This window comes from Corythoichthys intestinalis, chromosome 7 (assembly GCF_030265065.1).
Source record: "Corythoichthys intestinalis isolate RoL2023-P3 chromosome 7, ASM3026506v1, whole genome shotgun sequence".
Classification (NCBI taxonomy): domain Eukaryota; kingdom Metazoa; phylum Chordata; class Actinopteri; order Syngnathiformes; family Syngnathidae; genus Corythoichthys; species Corythoichthys intestinalis.
In genome coordinates this window covers 17,685,132-17,704,884 of record NC_080401.1, presented here as the reverse complement: position 1 = coordinate 17,704,884, position 19,753 = coordinate 17,685,132, and the positions used below count along the sequence as shown (strand labels likewise).

At 37.3% G+C, this 19,753-nt stretch overlaps 1 protein-coding gene across 2 annotated transcripts in view; it reads right to left on the bottom strand.

Moving 5' to 3' along the window:
• Window positions 1-19,753, bottom strand: part of negr1 (neuronal growth regulator 1) — a 343,600-nt gene that overhangs the window by 59,933 nt on the left and 263,914 nt on the right. The window contains exon 7 of one of the 2 annotated variants that reach the window (XM_057841144.1): window positions 3,836-3,877. The exons of the other annotated variant lie outside the window; for it this stretch is intronic. Coding sequence (XP_057697127.1) covers window positions 3,836-3,877 — 42 coding nt within the window. The remainder of the gene's footprint in view (window positions 1-3,835; window positions 3,878-19,753) is intronic. 2 annotated transcript variants of the gene reach the window in all.

The window sequence follows — 19,753 nt, the reverse complement described above, 5'->3', positions numbered from 1 at the left end:
TTTAGAATGTGCAAATATTACTTAAAACATTGCTTGTGTGGGCCTGTGTGAGCAATATATATATATTTATTTATTTATTATTTGTAATTGCTTGGCAGGTTATGATAAACTCACGCTATTAACCTTCTACTTGAAGATTTATTTTCCTTGTTGACTAAACTGCCTTCCTTTTTTTCCTCCCCAAAACTCTTTTCAGGCAAAGCAAGACCAGACATACAACTGGAGAGAAAGCCACTTACTAGTATCCAAATAATTTACATTTTGTGTGATTTAAGCAGGGCAACTTTCAATTTAAAAAAGTTAGGTATAAACAAGAACAGTGAGTTGTGTGAGTTGATCTTCACTGGTGCTCCTTTGGACCGTGAAATTGTCATTTGTTCTGCCAGCATTACATCAAGTGAGAAATGGGGGTCGCGCTGGGTCTGTTACTAGGTAGGCATTCAGTATATTTAATGTTTTCATCACACAGAATCTCCTCACGTGATTATATTTTGCAGCATAGGCAGGTGAGTTAATGCTATTCCAAGTCAGTGTCCTCATATAGAAAAATAGAAAACAATGGTATCCATTAATGAGGAAGCCATGGAAACACTAAACAAATCCACCATGCAACATGATTTCTTGCATGAGGGTATGCAAATGTATAGTGCAGGTGAAGTGAATATTTGAGCAGATTTTTCAGTATAAAGATGCAATGACATTTGTGTTTCACCTACTATATGTACTTTGTAAAAGGTAACCCTGAACTTTTTATGGTTATGGCTAATTCATCTTCCAAAGGAATGGATGGACTTGAATTGAAATGGCACTGTAACACTTTCCAATACAATTTAAAACTGCAATAGAGCCACTAGTAGTGGTCTGATCAGTGCCACTGCAACAAAACATACACAACTGCAGGTTGAAAATGCTAATTAGCTAGTCAACAAAAGCTCACCTTACCAGTTGAGAAACCGAGAAACCCTCCTCCTCCTCAACAATGATAGCAAATACCACACAAACCTCAGTCCTACACACATATTACATCTAAAAAGAAGTCTACCAAGCTATACGCTGCTGAAAGTTGTGAATTAATAACATTGTATCTGGCATTTTATCCAAGAATATCTGTGAAGGGCTAGCTATAATCACTCTCTTGTAAAGCCCCAGTGTAAATATTTCCTCATCTATCCTATTATTTCTTTTTAAATTGAGAAAATATGAGAATTACTACAAGTTTTGGAATAATACTCTGTAGGGGTGTAACGGTACACAAAAATCTCGGTTCGGTACGTACCTCGGTTTTGAGGTCACGGTTCGGTTCATTTTCGGTACAGTAAGAAAACAAAATGCATAATATAAATGTGCTAGTTGTTTATAACACACCTTTGTGCTTTCAACAATAGGATCATTAGCCTATGAAATGTTAGAATTCTGCTCAAAAAGTAGCGGGTATTTAAAGATAATCCAACAACAATTTGCCTTTCAGACGAAAAAAGAAGCCCTGTGCTAAAGAGAAAAGCAGTCCCGATGACAAAGATTTTAGCATGTATTTTACAAATGAAATGCCTCAATGAATCTTTATTTTTTTCTTAGGTACGGTTTTCAAAAGCTTTATTGGTGGATTTTCTCAAGTTAAAGTGCCTCACAGAAATGAATAAATTTAATTGTGTTAGCAGGATCTGTGTATTATTATTTAATTACAGGTGTTTTAGCTCATTTCAATTTATTTTATTTAAATGGGCTATTATTTATTTTATTATGTGTTTATATTTTACAAATGTGATGTAGTATTCATTTATATTTTATATTGCATAACTTTAGTTCCTATGTGAGTATTAGTTCCGACTTGTTTTGTTGTGGTAGGAGGGTTTTGTATTGAACACGTGGCCGTGTTGGTTATTATTATAGCAGAAAAGACTAGTCTACTGTGCCTCGATCTACCACTCGAGATCTGATGGACTCAAAAAGTGGGTTACGATTGCATATTAGTTTGAAAATCGACCGGATCCACCGTATTTTTACACAAGTGACTTCCGGTCTGCCAGATCCTAGCTACCGGTAGTAGTATTGACGCAGGACGGTCGCGTCCAGCGTCAAATAATAAACTCTGCCGCTCTTTTCGCGTGTGTATTGTTGAGCCGCTTCTGGGACGCGTCTAACATGCGGCCGCACTGCGACTGGTGTGCGTTGGCTGATTGACTTTAACGCCCGCGTTTCACTGCGTTCTCGCGGCGGCCACGTTGTCGCGCCGTTGACGTTTCTGGGTTATACTGTCCTACCGTGTTGGTCCTCATTATAGTAGAGAAGACGGAGTAAGTATAATCCACACAAAAAACTGTAACCCGATCGACTCACAGCCTCGAAAACTAATGGTTACATTACGTCAAAAACCCGCTTGGTACGCCTCCGTTCCGAACCGAGCACCATGTACCGAAACGGTTCAATACAAATACCTGTACCGTTACACCCTTAATACTCTGTATCTCCAAAACTGTAGCAATGTGTCTAAAGTTCTCTGACTACTTTTGACCAAACATATTGTAAAAATATGCCTTTACTTCTTAAATTCTTTAATAGAAATCATCAATCATTTTACTTGAAATATTGCTTGAACAATTAATGCAGAATTTGAAGGTAGCACCTTGCAACAGATAATTGTTTTTTTCTTAATTGTCAAAATTTGTAAAAAAAAATTTAAAAAATGCGTTGAACGTTAAAGTTTTCATTATAGTCATACACAAGTTTGTTTTTTTTCCAGTTTTGTATTTGTATGCATTGCAGTTCAACCACTGAGAAGTGCTCCCGTAGGGTAGAGGCTCTGGTGATCTCTAAATAAACATTGCCCACTTTGAATTAATTCACCCATTCTAGTAAGAACATACGCGTAGCATAAGTCAAAACTTTCTCTCCCCACAGTGCTTCTTTCATGACATGTTGGCATTATATTCTAAGCCATCCTGTCATGCATGCTGATAGAAATCCATGCCTAATGTTATCTGTGTTATTCATTCTTTCCTGAATGATTGTGAATATGGACAATAATAAGGTAAAATAAGCAGCAAAAAGATTACTATAATATAACCTTACACCAATTAGAGACAGAGAAAAGAGGAACAGACAGAAGGGATTATAGAGGACAGCAATATGGAAGAGCAAGTGACTTGGATAGGGAAAACGGGGGCTTTGACAGTGCACCGCCACCAACAACACACATGTAGATCAGGGTGGCCACAACACCACATGGTTATTGTATAAAGAGATGGAACGGAAAGAAAGAAGGGATGCAGGGGGATGTTAAAGGATTAAGCCTCAGAAAGAGAGAGGGATAAATGAAAGAGGAATACAAAGAGGGAAGAGATTCTATCTTCCAAACAACAAACCCAGAGCCTTTGCCACCATCAGCATCCTGCCTTTGATGTGTGCTACGTTGAACTAGCGCTAAGAAGCAAGGGGAGTGGTGCTGCTGGTCGTGGGAAAGCCAGAGAGAAGAGGGAGCCATCAGCATTATGAAAAGCATCTGGCCCAGAGGCATATGTAACAGCCACTTTGATGATGCTACCATTTACTTCATGTGGGGAAGTGAGGAGGAGGCGGAGGTAGTGTTGTGATGGAAGGGACACCGTGTGGAGATGGTTCCAGGCTATGGAGCCAGACTGTCGAAGCCAACTCAAAATATAAGTGCAAAAACATTTGAAAAAAGCAAATTAAATTCAGGACGTACAACAAAGCTGTACACCCAGCAGGCATTGCAGCCAGCCGGTTGATATATGATGGAGCTGATTTTGGTTTTGGTTAGTATGAGTCAAAGGACCTCTTTTCTAGTTTGGTGTACAGCACAGTGACATATACTGACCTGGCCTTGAGACAGCACTAGTGGTGGTGGGTTCAATAATTGCTACAGGGGAGGAAAAGGGGGAAGGAAAGGGGAGGGAAAGAGGACATTCATGTATTATTAACAGAATGGAGACGTAAAATAAAAAGGGAAAAAAGAAAAGCATGCAAGGACAAAAGGAGCATCTTTCAAAGCATCTCCGTGACAAGATGTAACCTCCACATGCTCAAGACTTCCTGTAACACACGTGCCTCATGTAATCACAGAAAGAGCTTGGGAACTTCACACTGAGTGAAAATGTCAATCATACTGCACATCTCAGCTTTGTAAATTTACATGTGTCTTCCTAAGAGTTCTTAAAGATGAGATATAGGGGCCGTTTACATGGTGACTCTCCGAGAAGACGAAAAATTTCAAATGTGCATCTACATGGTTTCGTTTCCATTCGAACAATGTCGCAATTCCGCATGAAAACGATGTAGTATTCATGCCAGGCCCTAGGGGGCAGTGCAGATTTACAAGGTGACAGTGAATGATGCACTTTGACCCCACGGGGTTCCTCAGCCCGGAAGAAAACTTGCCCGCCTATAGACCCTACCCATGTGACGTCACAACTCCTTCCTCCTGACTGGTGCCGCCCAATTGTCCGTCAACACATCATGTTTCCCTGTTACGGCTACGTACATTCCTCCTATTTACGACGTGTTTTTCTGCTCGTTAACATTAATAATCAAAATGGTGAAGGCGTGTGTGGCGGTCGGTTGCAATAACAGAGAAGATAGACGGAGAAGACGGAGAGACTTGAAGTTCTACCGGATTCCGAGAGACCCGGAGAGAAGAGAGCGAGATGGGCTGCTGCAATTCGACGAGAAAACTGGGCTCCAAACAATTACCACAGATTATGTAGTAGTCATTTTATATCTGGTAAGATGCATTTAATATATATTTAGAGGGTTTTGGGCTGACAACCACAATTAAGATCATTGCTAGGCTAATCGCCGACAACATACACGTATGTATGTAGTGAGAGTGCTATCGCTAAACCATATAAACATTAAAAGCCCTAACTCCATTGACAAACGACTTGAAATACATTAGACTTGACAGTGGATGTTAGCAATAACAAAAGATTTTGAATTGAAAATTTCGTAACTCACCTTTCCAAGCACAAGATAGATTCCTGCCGAATTTTCGTGGACGAGGACCTGTTTCACCCAACCAGCAACGAAGTATTTATAAGCCTCCAAGCTCTTAAAGTTTTTCAAACTTTCGTGAGAATAGGCTGATTTTGTGTGGACAAGATAGTTGTACAGTTCAGGGTAGCTAGCAGATGTCAGGCAAATACGGCGGAGACAGCGGGTCGAAAAACATCGATTTAGGCATCAAATATGGATCTGGCGAATGGATAAACTGAAGCTTTTCCACATAACGCCTTTTATGCAATGCATCAAGTGAGTTTACGGCATCCGAAAGCACCGGGTCTTCCATGAAATGCATTATAAATTGCTCGATCAATTGAGACCATTGATAATACAGACACAAAATGACGGACAAGTGGGCGGAACCATACAGCGAGCACGTGATTTTGTGACGTCGGTGGGAAGGGTCTATTCAAAGCAGTGGCATTTTCCTCTTGCTCCAGAAGGCACAAAAATGAAAACATTCAACATATTTAAATGTAAAAATATTATTAAAACAGTAAATTAAAGCCGGCGTTCTGCCATTTGCAGTTTTTAATGTTAAATAGCAACGCTGCACACGCCCAATGTGACGTGTACGAGTGCTGACGTTATCGTCGCGGGTCCGGTGCGGCAGTAGCCTTTGATATGCATGCGAAGCAAGCCCCCCTCATTCCCCCGCAATCGAATTCTTCCACTTTCGAGGCAGGATTCAGACTTTTGCATCTTCGCCGACACCATATCCACGCGAGGCGAGTCCGCAACTCAGTCATTGCGTCTTTGTGTTGCAGAGTCGGCATGTAAACTGCCCCATAACCCCCCCCCCCCCCCCCCCCCCCACACACACACACACACACATTTAACATGCCATTAAATATTTTTCTTAGACTACCCCAGGATCAAGAATTAGATTATACTTTATACCTTTTATTTAGTGACCTACTACTGGCCTCTTTTTAGGATAGGCACCGTCTCATGCAAATGAGCTATTGCTGACCTAACCCCCTACTACTGCCGTTTGGCTTTGCATTACAATGATGATTCAGTGCAGATTATGGGCTTGTTATTGACTGCTTGTGCTAGTCCAAAGCATAACATGAGCTCCCATAAAGACAGTGCAAGCATACATTTTTATTTTCACTCGTGGAGGCAGCACTTGCCGAATTACACAAAATATTATAAGTGAACAGGTTTGTGCATTTGGGGCATGCAGCGGCTACAATACCAATTCTGAACACTATACAACTTGACACATTGCTCCAACAGTTCTGGTACGTCACAAAAAAAAAAAAAACCTGCCACTGTCTTTACCTGCGTAGGAGAGGCCCCTTTGGATCTTAATCTGATTATTTTATAAACTTAATTTATGCTGCACCACTGATGACATTTGGAACATAAAACAATGTACAGTACATTTCAGCAATGCTCAGAACTACGGCACGTTTGAGGTCCAGAGAAGAAGCTATTCTTGAAACGGAAAGACCATTAAACTGACTATTTATTATTTCTTATTTCATAAGAGTCTGTCCGTCCGTCCGTCCATCCATGAATAGATAAATGGACAGCTTCACCTTTCTGCTCAGCTCATTCTTTACCACGATAGACATATGCAGAGTCCGCATTTTATAAGAGCGCTTTATTAATGTTCATATTCTTAAGATGTGACAAGATGACCACTAAAATGTTTACAGACTATAGTGGCTGCCATAAACAACTACAATCACTAAAATATACAACCATCTATCATTAACTGTGTGCGAGACTGACTGACTGCAACTGTTTCACTAAATGACCTGGAATCGTTGACAGCTTGGCTTACTTCAGCTAAAACAGCATTGGCGTTTGCCTATCATTAGCCTTGAGGCAAGTTAGCGATTGGCAGGAGTCAGCAGAATTTTCTGTCGTATATGTACATTTAACATAATCTTATGACTAGAGGTAGGAACGATTCAGAGAATACGATTCGATTATAAATAGATTACGGATGCATCCCCCCCCCCACACACACAGCTATTAGCTGCTTTTAATGTTTCGTACATTAGTTACACAAATTGTACAAAAATCCTCTCTGGCTTAAATAAACTACTATTTCAGTATCAAGTTAACAGTTCAAAACAGTAAATAAAATATTTTAAAATGCTTTAAACTACATTCAATTAATCTAATGTGAATTAACAGGTAAAGTTGTTAAAATTGCTCCCATCACTCCATAATTTCCCTTCTGTCTACTTTCGACACGTGACAGTTTTATAACTTTCATCATTTAAAGATATATTCAAGTCAAGATTTTGCTGATTTAGGAGTACTTTAGATAAAAAGTTAATTTGGTTTGCTACAACAGCCTTTCAGAGAAGTCTACTGCTTTAAGATGGCGGCTGTTTACTAACGCGTTTGTCATTTCGCATCTCGTTTTTTATACATGTGATATCTACCGTAGCATTATGTGGGCGTAGTTTGTAGCGGCTGTCAGCCGCAGTCAGGTATTATTGTTTTTTTTTTTAATCTAGCGACATGAGTTGAGCCAGAGCCGTGAGTTCAGCATGGTGTTTACTCTCAGTAGGTTTCTCGTTGCGTCCCAAAGACTGCGCTGACTGTGATTTAGTTCCGCTTAAGTTGGCATATTTCAATAATCGGAATTTGGATGTTTGTGAATCGTTCTCGAATCTTCCACGGCCGAATCGCGAATAATCTAAGAATCAGAAATTCCGCACACCTCTAATTATGACAACTACCAATATCCACTGATATTCACTTTAAGATAATGTGTATATCTTATGAAATGCTGTCATTCAAGAACACTGATATAAAATTTAAACAATGGATATTGATAAATAGCCCACACTATATACTGTATATGTAATATACAAATATGTAACATGCATTTTCCAATGTTGGTAAGCGCAAAAGCTTACCTTCAACCAAGTGCAAAGAACATAAGTAAAACCATATTTATTGCTGGAGGGACATCAGCACTGCTCATTTGTGAAAACCACCATAATTGTTTGCTTACCAAATGATTCATGTTCTCCCACTGAAACAAAATTGGTGCTGATACACAGTAAAATTAAGACTTTGTCAACACTACATATTGCTGTAGCCAAACAGTACACGATTCAGCATTTGCTTGACATCAACTATCGAATTATCTATTCAAACACTAAAAAGCACATTCCAAGAGATCAAATAAGGTAGTTTCTGTTTTGTCTAAAGGTGTGCAGCATAAAGGGAAATCTATTATTAGACCAAGTTACATTAATTGGCTCACATTGAAAGGAATTTGACTCCAAAATTTTCCATATGCTTTGCCAAGTTATTAAATTTAAAATGCCAAATATTTGATAATTCTAATTAATATAAACATAGTTAAAGGCTCAATGCTAAGGTGATGAAGTGGTTGCACTGATTCATTTTTTCCCCAGCTCTGCAGTTGGCACATGTCACCAACATAAGGTGTAAAATACTATAATTTCCACAAAAGTGCAAGCTATTTTATTCCTGGAGTCTTTGTGGCAGAAGATGAGTTTTGTGTCAAAAGGGCAGCCATACATTAGCTGACTTGCTCATACCAACAAAAAAGACCAACATGTTGCTGTATCGTGTATTAAGATGCTATATCTGAACTAATCGCCTATTCAGTCTACGTGACATGAATCAGGTAACAGAAAAGTCAGTATTCAACTTGTTTACACATCTGTAGCTTTTGGTTGGCACGTTTAACAGCTGTTTACCAACTTCGTCTTCTTATACTGTAACAAGCCACCAACAATTAATCCATCCATGCTTTCGTTTGATTTCATCATTCCTATTTGAAGCTGAAAAGGTGTAGGGATCAGCATTCATGTGCCTGCTCGACAATCCAAACGGGTGCAGGGGCAGGTCGAATGCATCTTTTCTTCAACGAATGCTTCCACTTCAACTAGTCCTCCGGGAGCAGATATGTGAAGACAATTTCTTTTTAGTTCCTTCTTCAAACACACAGACGGAGGCTATCTGATTAATATTTGAGCAGGAATCACCAGTGAATCCGTCTAGCTCTCAGACACTCAGTTGCTCCATTACTGTATGGTACATGTCTTTTGACAAGCGATATCTCCCGCTTGTATTTGCACAATATTATGGATTTACATCCTGTACACTGCAGTTGCCGCATGCAACACCTGATGAAACATCCGAACATTATCATTTCAGAGGAGGAATGGATACAAACAGACAGAAAACAAATGATAAAATTACATTTTTGATATCTTTCCATTATTTGCAAACTATTTGTGAATATGCATGAAACAATGTAATTCACTACTGCATGCTTTTCCATACCTGATCTTGTTCAGGTTTTAAGCTACGATAAAAGTGGACAAATCATCATAGTATTTTTCGCTGAAATCTCTGTATCTATCTATCTACTCTATTTGTTTGTCTGGCTTTATTCAGAGACTATGAAATGCATGTCAAATTTGGTGGGAGGGTGCATCATCATAATTGTTTCCGCCAACAAGCATCGCCATTGCCACCGGAAAAAGTGGTCACCATTCACTGATTACACTGGAAAAAAAAGTTGTTCGATAATGACTTTTTAACAGATAATCAATATCCTGATATTGTTCAGCTCCAAAAATTCGATACTGATATCAAACCGATACCAATATATGTGTTCGTGGACTCGACATTATGGCTAATTGTATTGTGTTGCCCCTCTGGATGCTTCAATATTAATAAGTGTAACAACTTCAAGGTTTTCCAAATAAGCATTCTTTGAAAAATAAGACAACTTCCACTGAAGTAATGGAAAAAGTCACTATATTGTACCACTATACTTGTTGTTGAAATAAAAATAGTGCAAAGATCAGTTTTTTTAGATCAAGTGCAAGGTGCCAATAAGGTACTTATTCTGTCCTCAATGTGTGTGTAGAAACACAATTCAAGAGGTAGCGAACAAATCAGGTTTTAAAGAGAAGTCAGACGCTCGAATAAATTTGAATTAGCTTTAGTGTGGTCATCTTTCTCTTGACAAGAGCACTGATACACTTTTGTAAAACTGAAAACAACAAAACATTGTGTCAATAATATGGGATAAAGTCACAAAATAAAGCAAAGTATCCACCACGCGTGAATTTGAATAGCAACTGGTAGCACAGCTTGCAAGCAATGATATAACGTAACCACATTTTACCAGAAATGCAAACAAAATGAAAAATACCCATCTCCAATATACTACACAACATTCATGAATATAAAACAAAGGAAGAATATAACTTACAGGCAATGATTTTATAAAGCACAAACATGCGGTGAGACGGCAAGAACTGCCGTGGTACACTAACTGCAGAGGTTAGCTCGTCCATTTCACTCTCTCTATTTGCAATGAGCTCGCATCGACATATGCTTACATCAGTAGAAAGTGCTGGAACTTTACAAAACTAATTATAGCAAAGCGCCAGCAGGGGCGTCATAACCAGAAACACAGGCAGGCAATAAGTGGACATGAAAGCATTGTCATATGAATATTGGCCCAAAACTGATAATGAAAAAATGATGTAGATATTTTCCGATATAATTTTAAAATGCTTTTACAATTCTATAAAAACAATCTGTTGCTTTTGAACTGACATTTTTTTGGGTGTGCAATCCAAAACTGGTCCCAGTTTTATTTTATGACGTCAAGTTTTGTCTCCCCATGGCTTACCTACTTACTAATGTTGTTGCTACATGCACACAACTAGCCATAACTTTTAAAAAAAAAATAGTATTAAATTGCAGTTATCCCTTTTGTTTATGTTTTATTGTGTGTCAAAATGTATTTTTGTTTTAAATAAAGCAACCAAATATGCTGCATACAGTGTTTACATTTTTTTTGTTCTACCAAAACAGTGTTCCTATAGTTAAAAATCTTGCCTTGATAAAGAAAAATGCAGATCAGTGCACCCAAAAAGTTATTAAACACAGCTGATACAAGGTGTTTTCCAGTGTATTTGTGTCCGGCCGGGGTAGCGGGACAAAGTGTGATTTATAAGACATAAAATGTTCGCTTTTACACATGCTTTTAACCCTGTGTCTTAACGATGATGCAACTAATTATGGATTTTTTTTATTGGCTGACCAATATCTTCTCCCCAATGACTGCTTAAATTGGAAAGGTATATCAACTGTGTGGTTCCAACAAAGATGATTTGGAGGAATTTATCAAGCACTTCAATGACTATTAAAAAATAATTTCAGACTGGCTGTGAATGCAACAGAGGGAATTGGGACTCTGTCTGGGTGTTTTTTGTTAACGATCGAATATTTTCACTTTATTTTCTTTCAATGTAAAGGTTCCATATAACAAGGTGGACAAGGTGGCTTACAACAGGTGCAGTCTATACAATATTGGATATATGTTTGTACAAAATTATTTTATTAAATTTATAGAACACAGCTTATATTCAGTTGTGCTCAATAGTATGGAAATCACTGCTCTAAGCTTGTAAACTGGCATAAAAAATGATTAATTGAAGGTCTATCAATTGTATAGTTGAGCAATGTATTTGTTTCTTTTCCTAGAAATGAACTTACCTTGTAGTTGTAAAAATCAATTTAAAAAATCTTATTCCAACCACATGACCCAACTCCTCTGAGATGATTGAATATATAAGTGGCGCTAAAGTCTGTGTTAGTTTCTCTGTGAAGTGTAAAATTATTCTTTCTATGTCATTTTTAATTCTGCCCAGTGTGTGTATCATCCTGCGGGGCATCCACAGTGCTCAGTCATCCAGGGATAAACGTTCCTTGCTTCAGGAGATGCTGTGGTGTAGGTGTTAAGTCTAAAGCCTGCTGGGCTGCAGCATGAACACATTGTCACAGCATCGAACGTTTCCTCATCATAGCCCCACTGGTAAAAATGGTAAAGGCTTTTTGATTGCTGAAATATGTAAATGCAGGCATTCAAATGATAAGGAAATGGAGTAATATTTTTACTCTGCTTTTAAAAGAAGATACATTTACATGTCCTACATATTTTGGTGTTTTAACATAAAAGCACTGTGACAAGACTGAAATAAACCAAACGATGAATATGCATTATGTAAGGATTCTAATGTGCTGGACATTTTCTGATAAAAGAGAAAATACAAACACAAAAGTGATTTCACACAATGATGAGTGCAACTTGCAGAACAGCAAAACTGTGCCACCTGGCTTCAATATGATTTGCTATTATGACACAGTTTTCCCCTTTAGCTCTCTTCTCCCTGCTCCTTGACTCAGACACAATCACACGGCGTGAGGAAACAATATCTTGTCAGATGAAGAGACATGTCTCAACGACACTTACATGTACTGATTGATAGGTGGGAGAAACAAACACAATGCTCATTAACCAAGTAGCCAGCAGTGGCTCTCCCGCCCGAGGCAGACTGAGCGTGATGGAGAGAAGGTGAGTTACTACTTTTTTTCCTCATCAGTCTCTTCTGATTACTGCTTGGGGGTCGGGGGATGTGGAGTTGGGAGGAAGGAGAAAAAAGGAGGAAATGAAGGGAAAGGTATAGAAGGAGGAGAAATCTCCATTGGGGCTAAGCCGAGGTGAGCTGAGGGGATAAGAGCTTGACCAATTAAGCTGGAGGACCTCTCAGAAAATTGGAGAGAACAGCTTCCCCCACTTCTTTTCATCAAATTTTACTTCTATCTAGCAGCTGAAATGGGAAATCGAACTGTAGTAAATGTTGTTACCCAAAGGAAGGAAGAAATAACAGAAGCTAGACTAGGAAAAAAAAAACCCTCAATAACTACAATTTGTTTTTTTTTCTCGCTTTTCTCCTAAATATATGTGGACACACCCACATAGTGAGCACATTCAGTAGTTTAGCAGAAGTCCATCCCTTCTTTTTTTCCTGCATAAATCATTTTTGAGGGTGACATGCAACAATGCAAGGTGTTGTCAGCTCTGTAATGATCCATGTTTGCCTTTGTTGAAAAACATTATAATTTATTTATGCATATATAATCAGTTTAGACCAGGGAGTTTATGGAACTGGAGGATTTAAACACAGCTAGAGCATGCTGCAATATCAGCAGGCTGCTTATCCTTTCTGTTTTATTAATGCCTTTGAAATAACTTTTGTTTGTATAAACACATAATTTGTTGATCATTTAAACGTGGTCATTTTTTTCTTTTTTCAGTAAATTATCAGGAACATCAAAACCTATATATCACGTAATATGATGGTATGGAGTAAACAGTTCAGTGCATTCACTCCTGCGACAAATACGTATGTCTGAGTTAATTGTAGAATCCGAACTCATAGACACATACTGTTTGCCAACAGCTATTAAACAAACAATCATGTACAAGAATAACAAGAGCTGCACACAGATCGGATCTAGTCAGCACAGTAGTTGTTTTAGAACATTTCAGGTTTCCTGTGGAGTACAACAGTGATGGCATGCAAGTTGTGAAGCAGGTGAGGATAGTGTTTCCGCGTTGTTAAATACCTGCCCCGAACAGCCATAGAGACTTTATACATATATGATGGAATCATCTAGATGCCTGTGTGTAGTAACTCATAACATCTGATCTTTCATAGTTTGTGAGTCATAGATGTTCGATGGCGTGAAAGCTTAACCGTGACCCTTCATGCAATTATTATGTTAACTTATTCACTCCACAATTCTCACAACAACAGTATTTTCAAATATGTTTTTTGACTGAAATAAATTGAAAAATCTTACACTAATTTTTAGGGCTGTCAAAATTATCGTGTTAACGGGCGGTAATTAAGTTTGTTAATTAATCATGTTAAAATATTTGACGCAATTAACGCACATGCCCCGCTCAAACAGATTAAAATAACAGCAGCGTAATGTCCGCTTGTTACTTGTTTTTTGGTGTTTGGCGCCCTCTGCTGGCGCTTGGGTCCAAATGATTTTATGGGTTTGGAGAGTGAGCATGGTGTAATTATTGACATCAACAATGGCGAGCTACTATACTATACTATACTATACTAAATTTTAACAAAACAAAAACATTAAGAGGGGTTTTAATATAAAATTTGTATAACTTGTACTAACATTTATCTTTTAAGAACTACAAGTCTTTCTATCCATGGATCGCTTTAAGAGAATGTTAATAATGTTAATGCCATCTTGTTGATTTATTGTTATAATAAACAAATACAGTACTTATGTACCGTATGTTGAATGTATATATCTGTCTTGTGTCTTATCTTTCCATTCCAACAATAATTTACAGAAAAATATGGCATATTTTAAAGACGGTTTGATTTACGATTAATTACGATTAATTAATTTTTAAGCTGTAATTAACTCGATTAAAAATTTTAATCGTTTGACAGCCCTACTAATTTTGTGTCTATCGAGCCTGTAAACAATTAGTTTCCAAACTTCCGATGGCAGGCAACAGAAAGCTGTTGTGCATTGTGGATAATGTCATTACTACACAGGTATGTACAGTTTATAACTTTATGGTTATTAAAGCCTTCATACTGTATTTGTCAGCATTTTATGACAACATACATTAAATATGTATACTGTATATACCCTAATCAATACTCAATTTCACATACCATTATACAACTGATTTGAAGATAACACTGATATCTTAATCTGTTTTGTTTCAGGTCTATAACCTGTGGTACTTTAATAAACTTGAAAACTGAATGAAGCTTGAATAGCGTTATGAGTTATAAATGTCCTAAATATGTCAAACAATCTGTCAATTGTACTACTGTAAACTAAGAATAAATGAAAACAAAACAAAACAAAAAAAAGATATATGGTTTTGGGGCTTTTTATATGTTATTTATGTTATATTGAACAGTGACATCTGTTAAACGTTACACCGATATCGTAGACAATAATGGCCTCATGGCGCTCCCTATTTCATGGATCCAAACAAGAAGATTTAGTGTACCTTCATTGTATTTTAGATTGCTTCATCCCGCTACTTATACAAGTATAGCAATGCCCTTAACCATTTACAGTACAATTTACAGTACATGTACCTATTGTATATACTTTGCACAATTAGCAATTATGTTGACAACTTTTTGCTTTGTACTTAGCAGTTGTCATTTTTTTTGCAGTTGTCAACTGTATGCCCTCATATTGGAAAATAATTAAGTGGTACTACAGTTATACAAAAATGTAAAATATACAGAATGTATATATATATATATATATATATATATATATATATATATATATATATATATATATATATATATATATATATATATATATATATAGATTAGTGCTGCAACGATTAATCGATTAACTCCAGTATTCGATTAGAAAAAAATATTCAAATTAAATTTTGTTGCCTCGAGTATTCATTTAAGTTAAGTGGCGTTGTAATGGTTTATTTTGAAAGTGTTTGCATTGAGTTTTATTGATTAGGGTGGATACACTGCCCTCTGATCTGCCTCTTTTCACATGGCTGAATCCAACTGCTCCCTGTTAAGACCAACGCAAGTTTTTTTTTTGAGCTAATGTTTTTTAATGCATTCCTAATTTAGTTTATAGGTGTAATTAGCCATTTTTTTTTTTTGTGGGAATATGTGTCAGAACCATTTTTTTAGAGCATTGTGAAAAAAAAAAAAAAAACTAGCATTTTATCGCATTTAAGATAGTGGACTTTTTCTATGTAAGTTAGCCAATTGTTCTTTTGTTTTACATTGATCCTCATTTTTTAAAATTTATACTGTTTGAAGCTCAGCTCAGGTATTTTAATTTTTCATGTTCCTTATCCGATCACTCGATTATTCGAACTAACTAGTCCATCGCTTAATCGACTACTAAAATATTCGATAGCTGCAATATATATATATATATATATATATATATTTATATATATATATATATATATATATATATATATATATATATATATATATATATATATATATGCATATATGCATATATGTATATATGCATAAATAAAAATAACAACAACAAAAAAATAATGTGCAATTGATGCAAGAATCATACAACATATCGGCAGTACAACTTAAGCATCTTCTCAACACAACAGCCATTTGCTGCTTCCACTTTATATTCAATGCACTGTATGATGCTTGGTCGAATATGCAAGTCTTGTTCCCCTTTCCATCCTGCACATCAATGGCTATCGACTTGTTCTAAATTAGCGATCCAAAGTCACCTGCGCTCTCACCTCTGAATTCTGTTATTCGTGTCTGTGTACCTGTGAGGGTGTACCACAGTGATTGCTTGCCATTCCTCATTACAGAAGAATTGTCCTCTCTTTCATTAGTGGGGATCATGGGAATAAAATGGAGCAAGAGCAGGCACTTTTGTGTATGTGAAAAAAGAAAGTGGAAGAGTGAAATGCTGGTACAAGATGTATAGAAGACCAAAGAGAGGACAGAAGAAGGATTGAGAGAAGCAGAATGAAAATGTATGCCAGGAAGGCAGACAAAGGGATCAAGAATGGTTGAATAAAAGTTGTGGGCGGTCGTAAAGGATTGCATTTCCGCAAACTATACTGAGACGTTCTTTTCTTTCCCCCCTTAAGGCCTCGCCAGCGTCACATTAAGATCATCCATTGGAAGATCTGAGACAATCTTTTGATGTTCTATGTGCATACACAAATAGGCTGTGGAGTGCTCCTTTGACAACAGCAAATGCTACAGAAATATATTTTTTGTACTCTGAATCCATGGCCTGCGAGGGACTATATTATTATCTAAGGTTGCTGCACAAAAATGGTGAATAATTTAATTCACCTGTTCATATTTCATCATTGAATACATTAAATTGACTTTTTTTCCTTCTCATCTTTCCTTTACAACATTGTTCTTCAATCATTAACTGCAATGCTTCTTTCATATTGGCAGGTGCATTAGGTGAACATGATCCTGTCTTACAGGTCACTTTTAACATAGGCTCCATAACACATTCCTTGTAAATTATCACATTCTATACAGTCTACCACCACCACACTTTAGTCATCCTCACACCTCGTCACAATTAACTGTTGGATGAATCATTCACTTGAACATATGTGTATGTTCCTGTACTGAAATAGACAGTGGACGGCTCTATTCCCATCAAGAAGGAAACAAAAATCAACAGCTTGTATCTACAATTATTACAGTTCATAGGATATGCCATTCATACACTGAAATAAAGCAAATTAAATTAAATGACGTGTTAACCCTTGTGCTACACTGAAGATAATTTTGTGGAGAGTGCATCGGTCCTAATATTGTATATGTGTACAGTTTATAGTTTATTTAGTACAGCTTGCTTAAAACGAGTGGATTAAAAGCACAGAACATTAGAACCATGGATTGAATTTGGCCATTTAAGATTCATGTACCGTATTGTGAAATTAAATAAAAAATTTCAACATTTCTTCCTTGCTCCATGCATCACTGACCTTTGTCAGAATCATTTTTATTTGTATTCATTTTACTTTTTTCCTAGGATTTATCAATTAGTGGCAAAAATTTCACTTCCTTTGCAGATGCATTAACTGTTGCTATAGCAGCATTTAAGTTTGACTGAAAAGTAAGGTTGAGAACGATAAACCGATACGACCGGATATCCGGTTTTACAGGTGAGAGATACAGCTGTATCGATGGTAAAGTTACCATTCGACAGTAATTAGCCATTAAATATTCAATGAACCGATAGTAGATATAGAATTCGGGTATCGCGATCACAAGAATCGGCTTCTAATGTCTAGTTCAATGCATTGCTTAATAAGATAATAATTAGGGTTGTTCCGATCATGTTATATTGCTCCCGATCCGATCCCGATCGTTTTAGTTTGAGTATCTGCCGATCCCGATATTTCCCGATCTGATTGCTTTTTTTTGCTCCCGATTCAATTCAAATCATTCCTGATAATTTTTCCCGATCATATACATTTTGGCAATGCATTAAGAAAAAAATGAATAAAACTCGGACAAATATATACATTCAACATACAGTACATAAGTACTGTATTTGTTTATTATGACAATAAATCCTCAAGATGGCATTTACATTATTAAATTTCTTTCTGTGAGAGGGATCCAAGGATAGAAAGACTTGTGACTTTGTATATTGTGACTAAATATTGCCATCTAGTGTATTTTTTGAGCTTTCAGTAAATGATACTGTAGCCATGGTCAAAAGCATGATGGGAAGTGGAACCATGACTGTGCGTAGTGCTACCAATTGATATATCTTCTCTGCGTTGGGAAATAACATAAGTTGTTAAGAAAAAGATCAATTGCTACCTTGTTTCCCCTCATTGCTTCCCATGATATGTCTAAACGTAGGGAGAGGGATTGTAAGGCTTTAGCGAATTAAAAGAAGGCTCCAAAGGCTGCCAAAATTCACTCTACTCAATTTACACTGCCTTTTATCTCTCTATATAGGTAAAACGGCGCCATTACAGATTGAGCGCGACAATGCGGGAGTGGGTCGTGCAGCACATGCATTAATTGCCTTAAACATGTCAACGTGATGCATTTTTTAAAAAATTAATTACCGCCGTAATTGGGATAAATTTGATAACCCTACCTTAAGCCTAAACTAAAGACTCTGGATGAGTGTAACATATTATGTCTGTAATGTTAAATACAATTAGAAAACAATTTAATTAAAAAATATATATATATTAAAAAAAGGCATTGCCGATATTTTTTTTTTTGGAAAATGACGTGATCGGACCCGATCGATTGGCCCGATCGATCGGGACATCTCCAATAATAATTTAGCTTTACTTCACATGTTGCGCTTGTGTCATTCACCACACAACTCACTTAGATTGAGACTGCACGCATGGTATAATATGGACAACACAAGCACCACTCACAGTCGTGGTTGCCTCAATTTCCCATGCATTTCGGCAAACTTGCTACATAATCGCCGTCATTACCCGATCGTCACGGGCGTGTCATAACAACGTGAGAACTAACGAAACCACTGTAATGCACACTCCATAGTTTTTTCTTCACAGCCCAAAACGAAACTAGTAGTGGCAACGAAGCAACATGCTAAAACAATGGACAGTCTGAGCACCGACGCCAGCGACGTGCAGCGATTGATTTTTAACGCACATAGGAAAACAAAAGTCGGACTTTGAAGCAGAGGTTGGGCTAGACATTTTCGTTGTCTGTCATTTTGACTGACAGGGTCATAAAAATCCGGTCATAATCTATTTTTACCCGTCACTCAAATTTTTAAAATGATGACATATTTAATAGTATTTAGTTTTCATTCATTTTTAATCAATATTGTAACGCTTGCTTGGCGGCGAAAAATTAGACACGGAAGTCGTGGTATTTTTCTCCCTCTTTTTACTCTGCTTACCGCCAACAACACCAACAAAACAACAACTCCGCCCCCAAAGAAAAAGAGGCAACTATATAGACCCCAATCACCAACGTCACACAATGATCTTAATTGTGGTTGTCAGCCCAAAATCTTCTAAACATATATTAAATGCATCTTACGAGATATAAAATGACTACTACATAGTCTGTGGTGATCGTTTGGTGCCCAGATTTCTTGTCGAATTACAGCAGTCCATCTCGCTCTCCTCTTCGGGTCTCTCAGAATACGGTAGAACTTCAAGTTTCTCCGTCTATCTTCTCTGGTTACTGCAACCAACCGCCACACACGCCTTCACCATTTTGATTATTAATGTTAACGAGCAGAAAAACACGCCGTAATAGGAGGCATGTACGTAGCGGTAATGTGTAAACACGATGAGCTGACACACAATATGGCGGCTCCAGTCGGGGGGGCGGAGTTG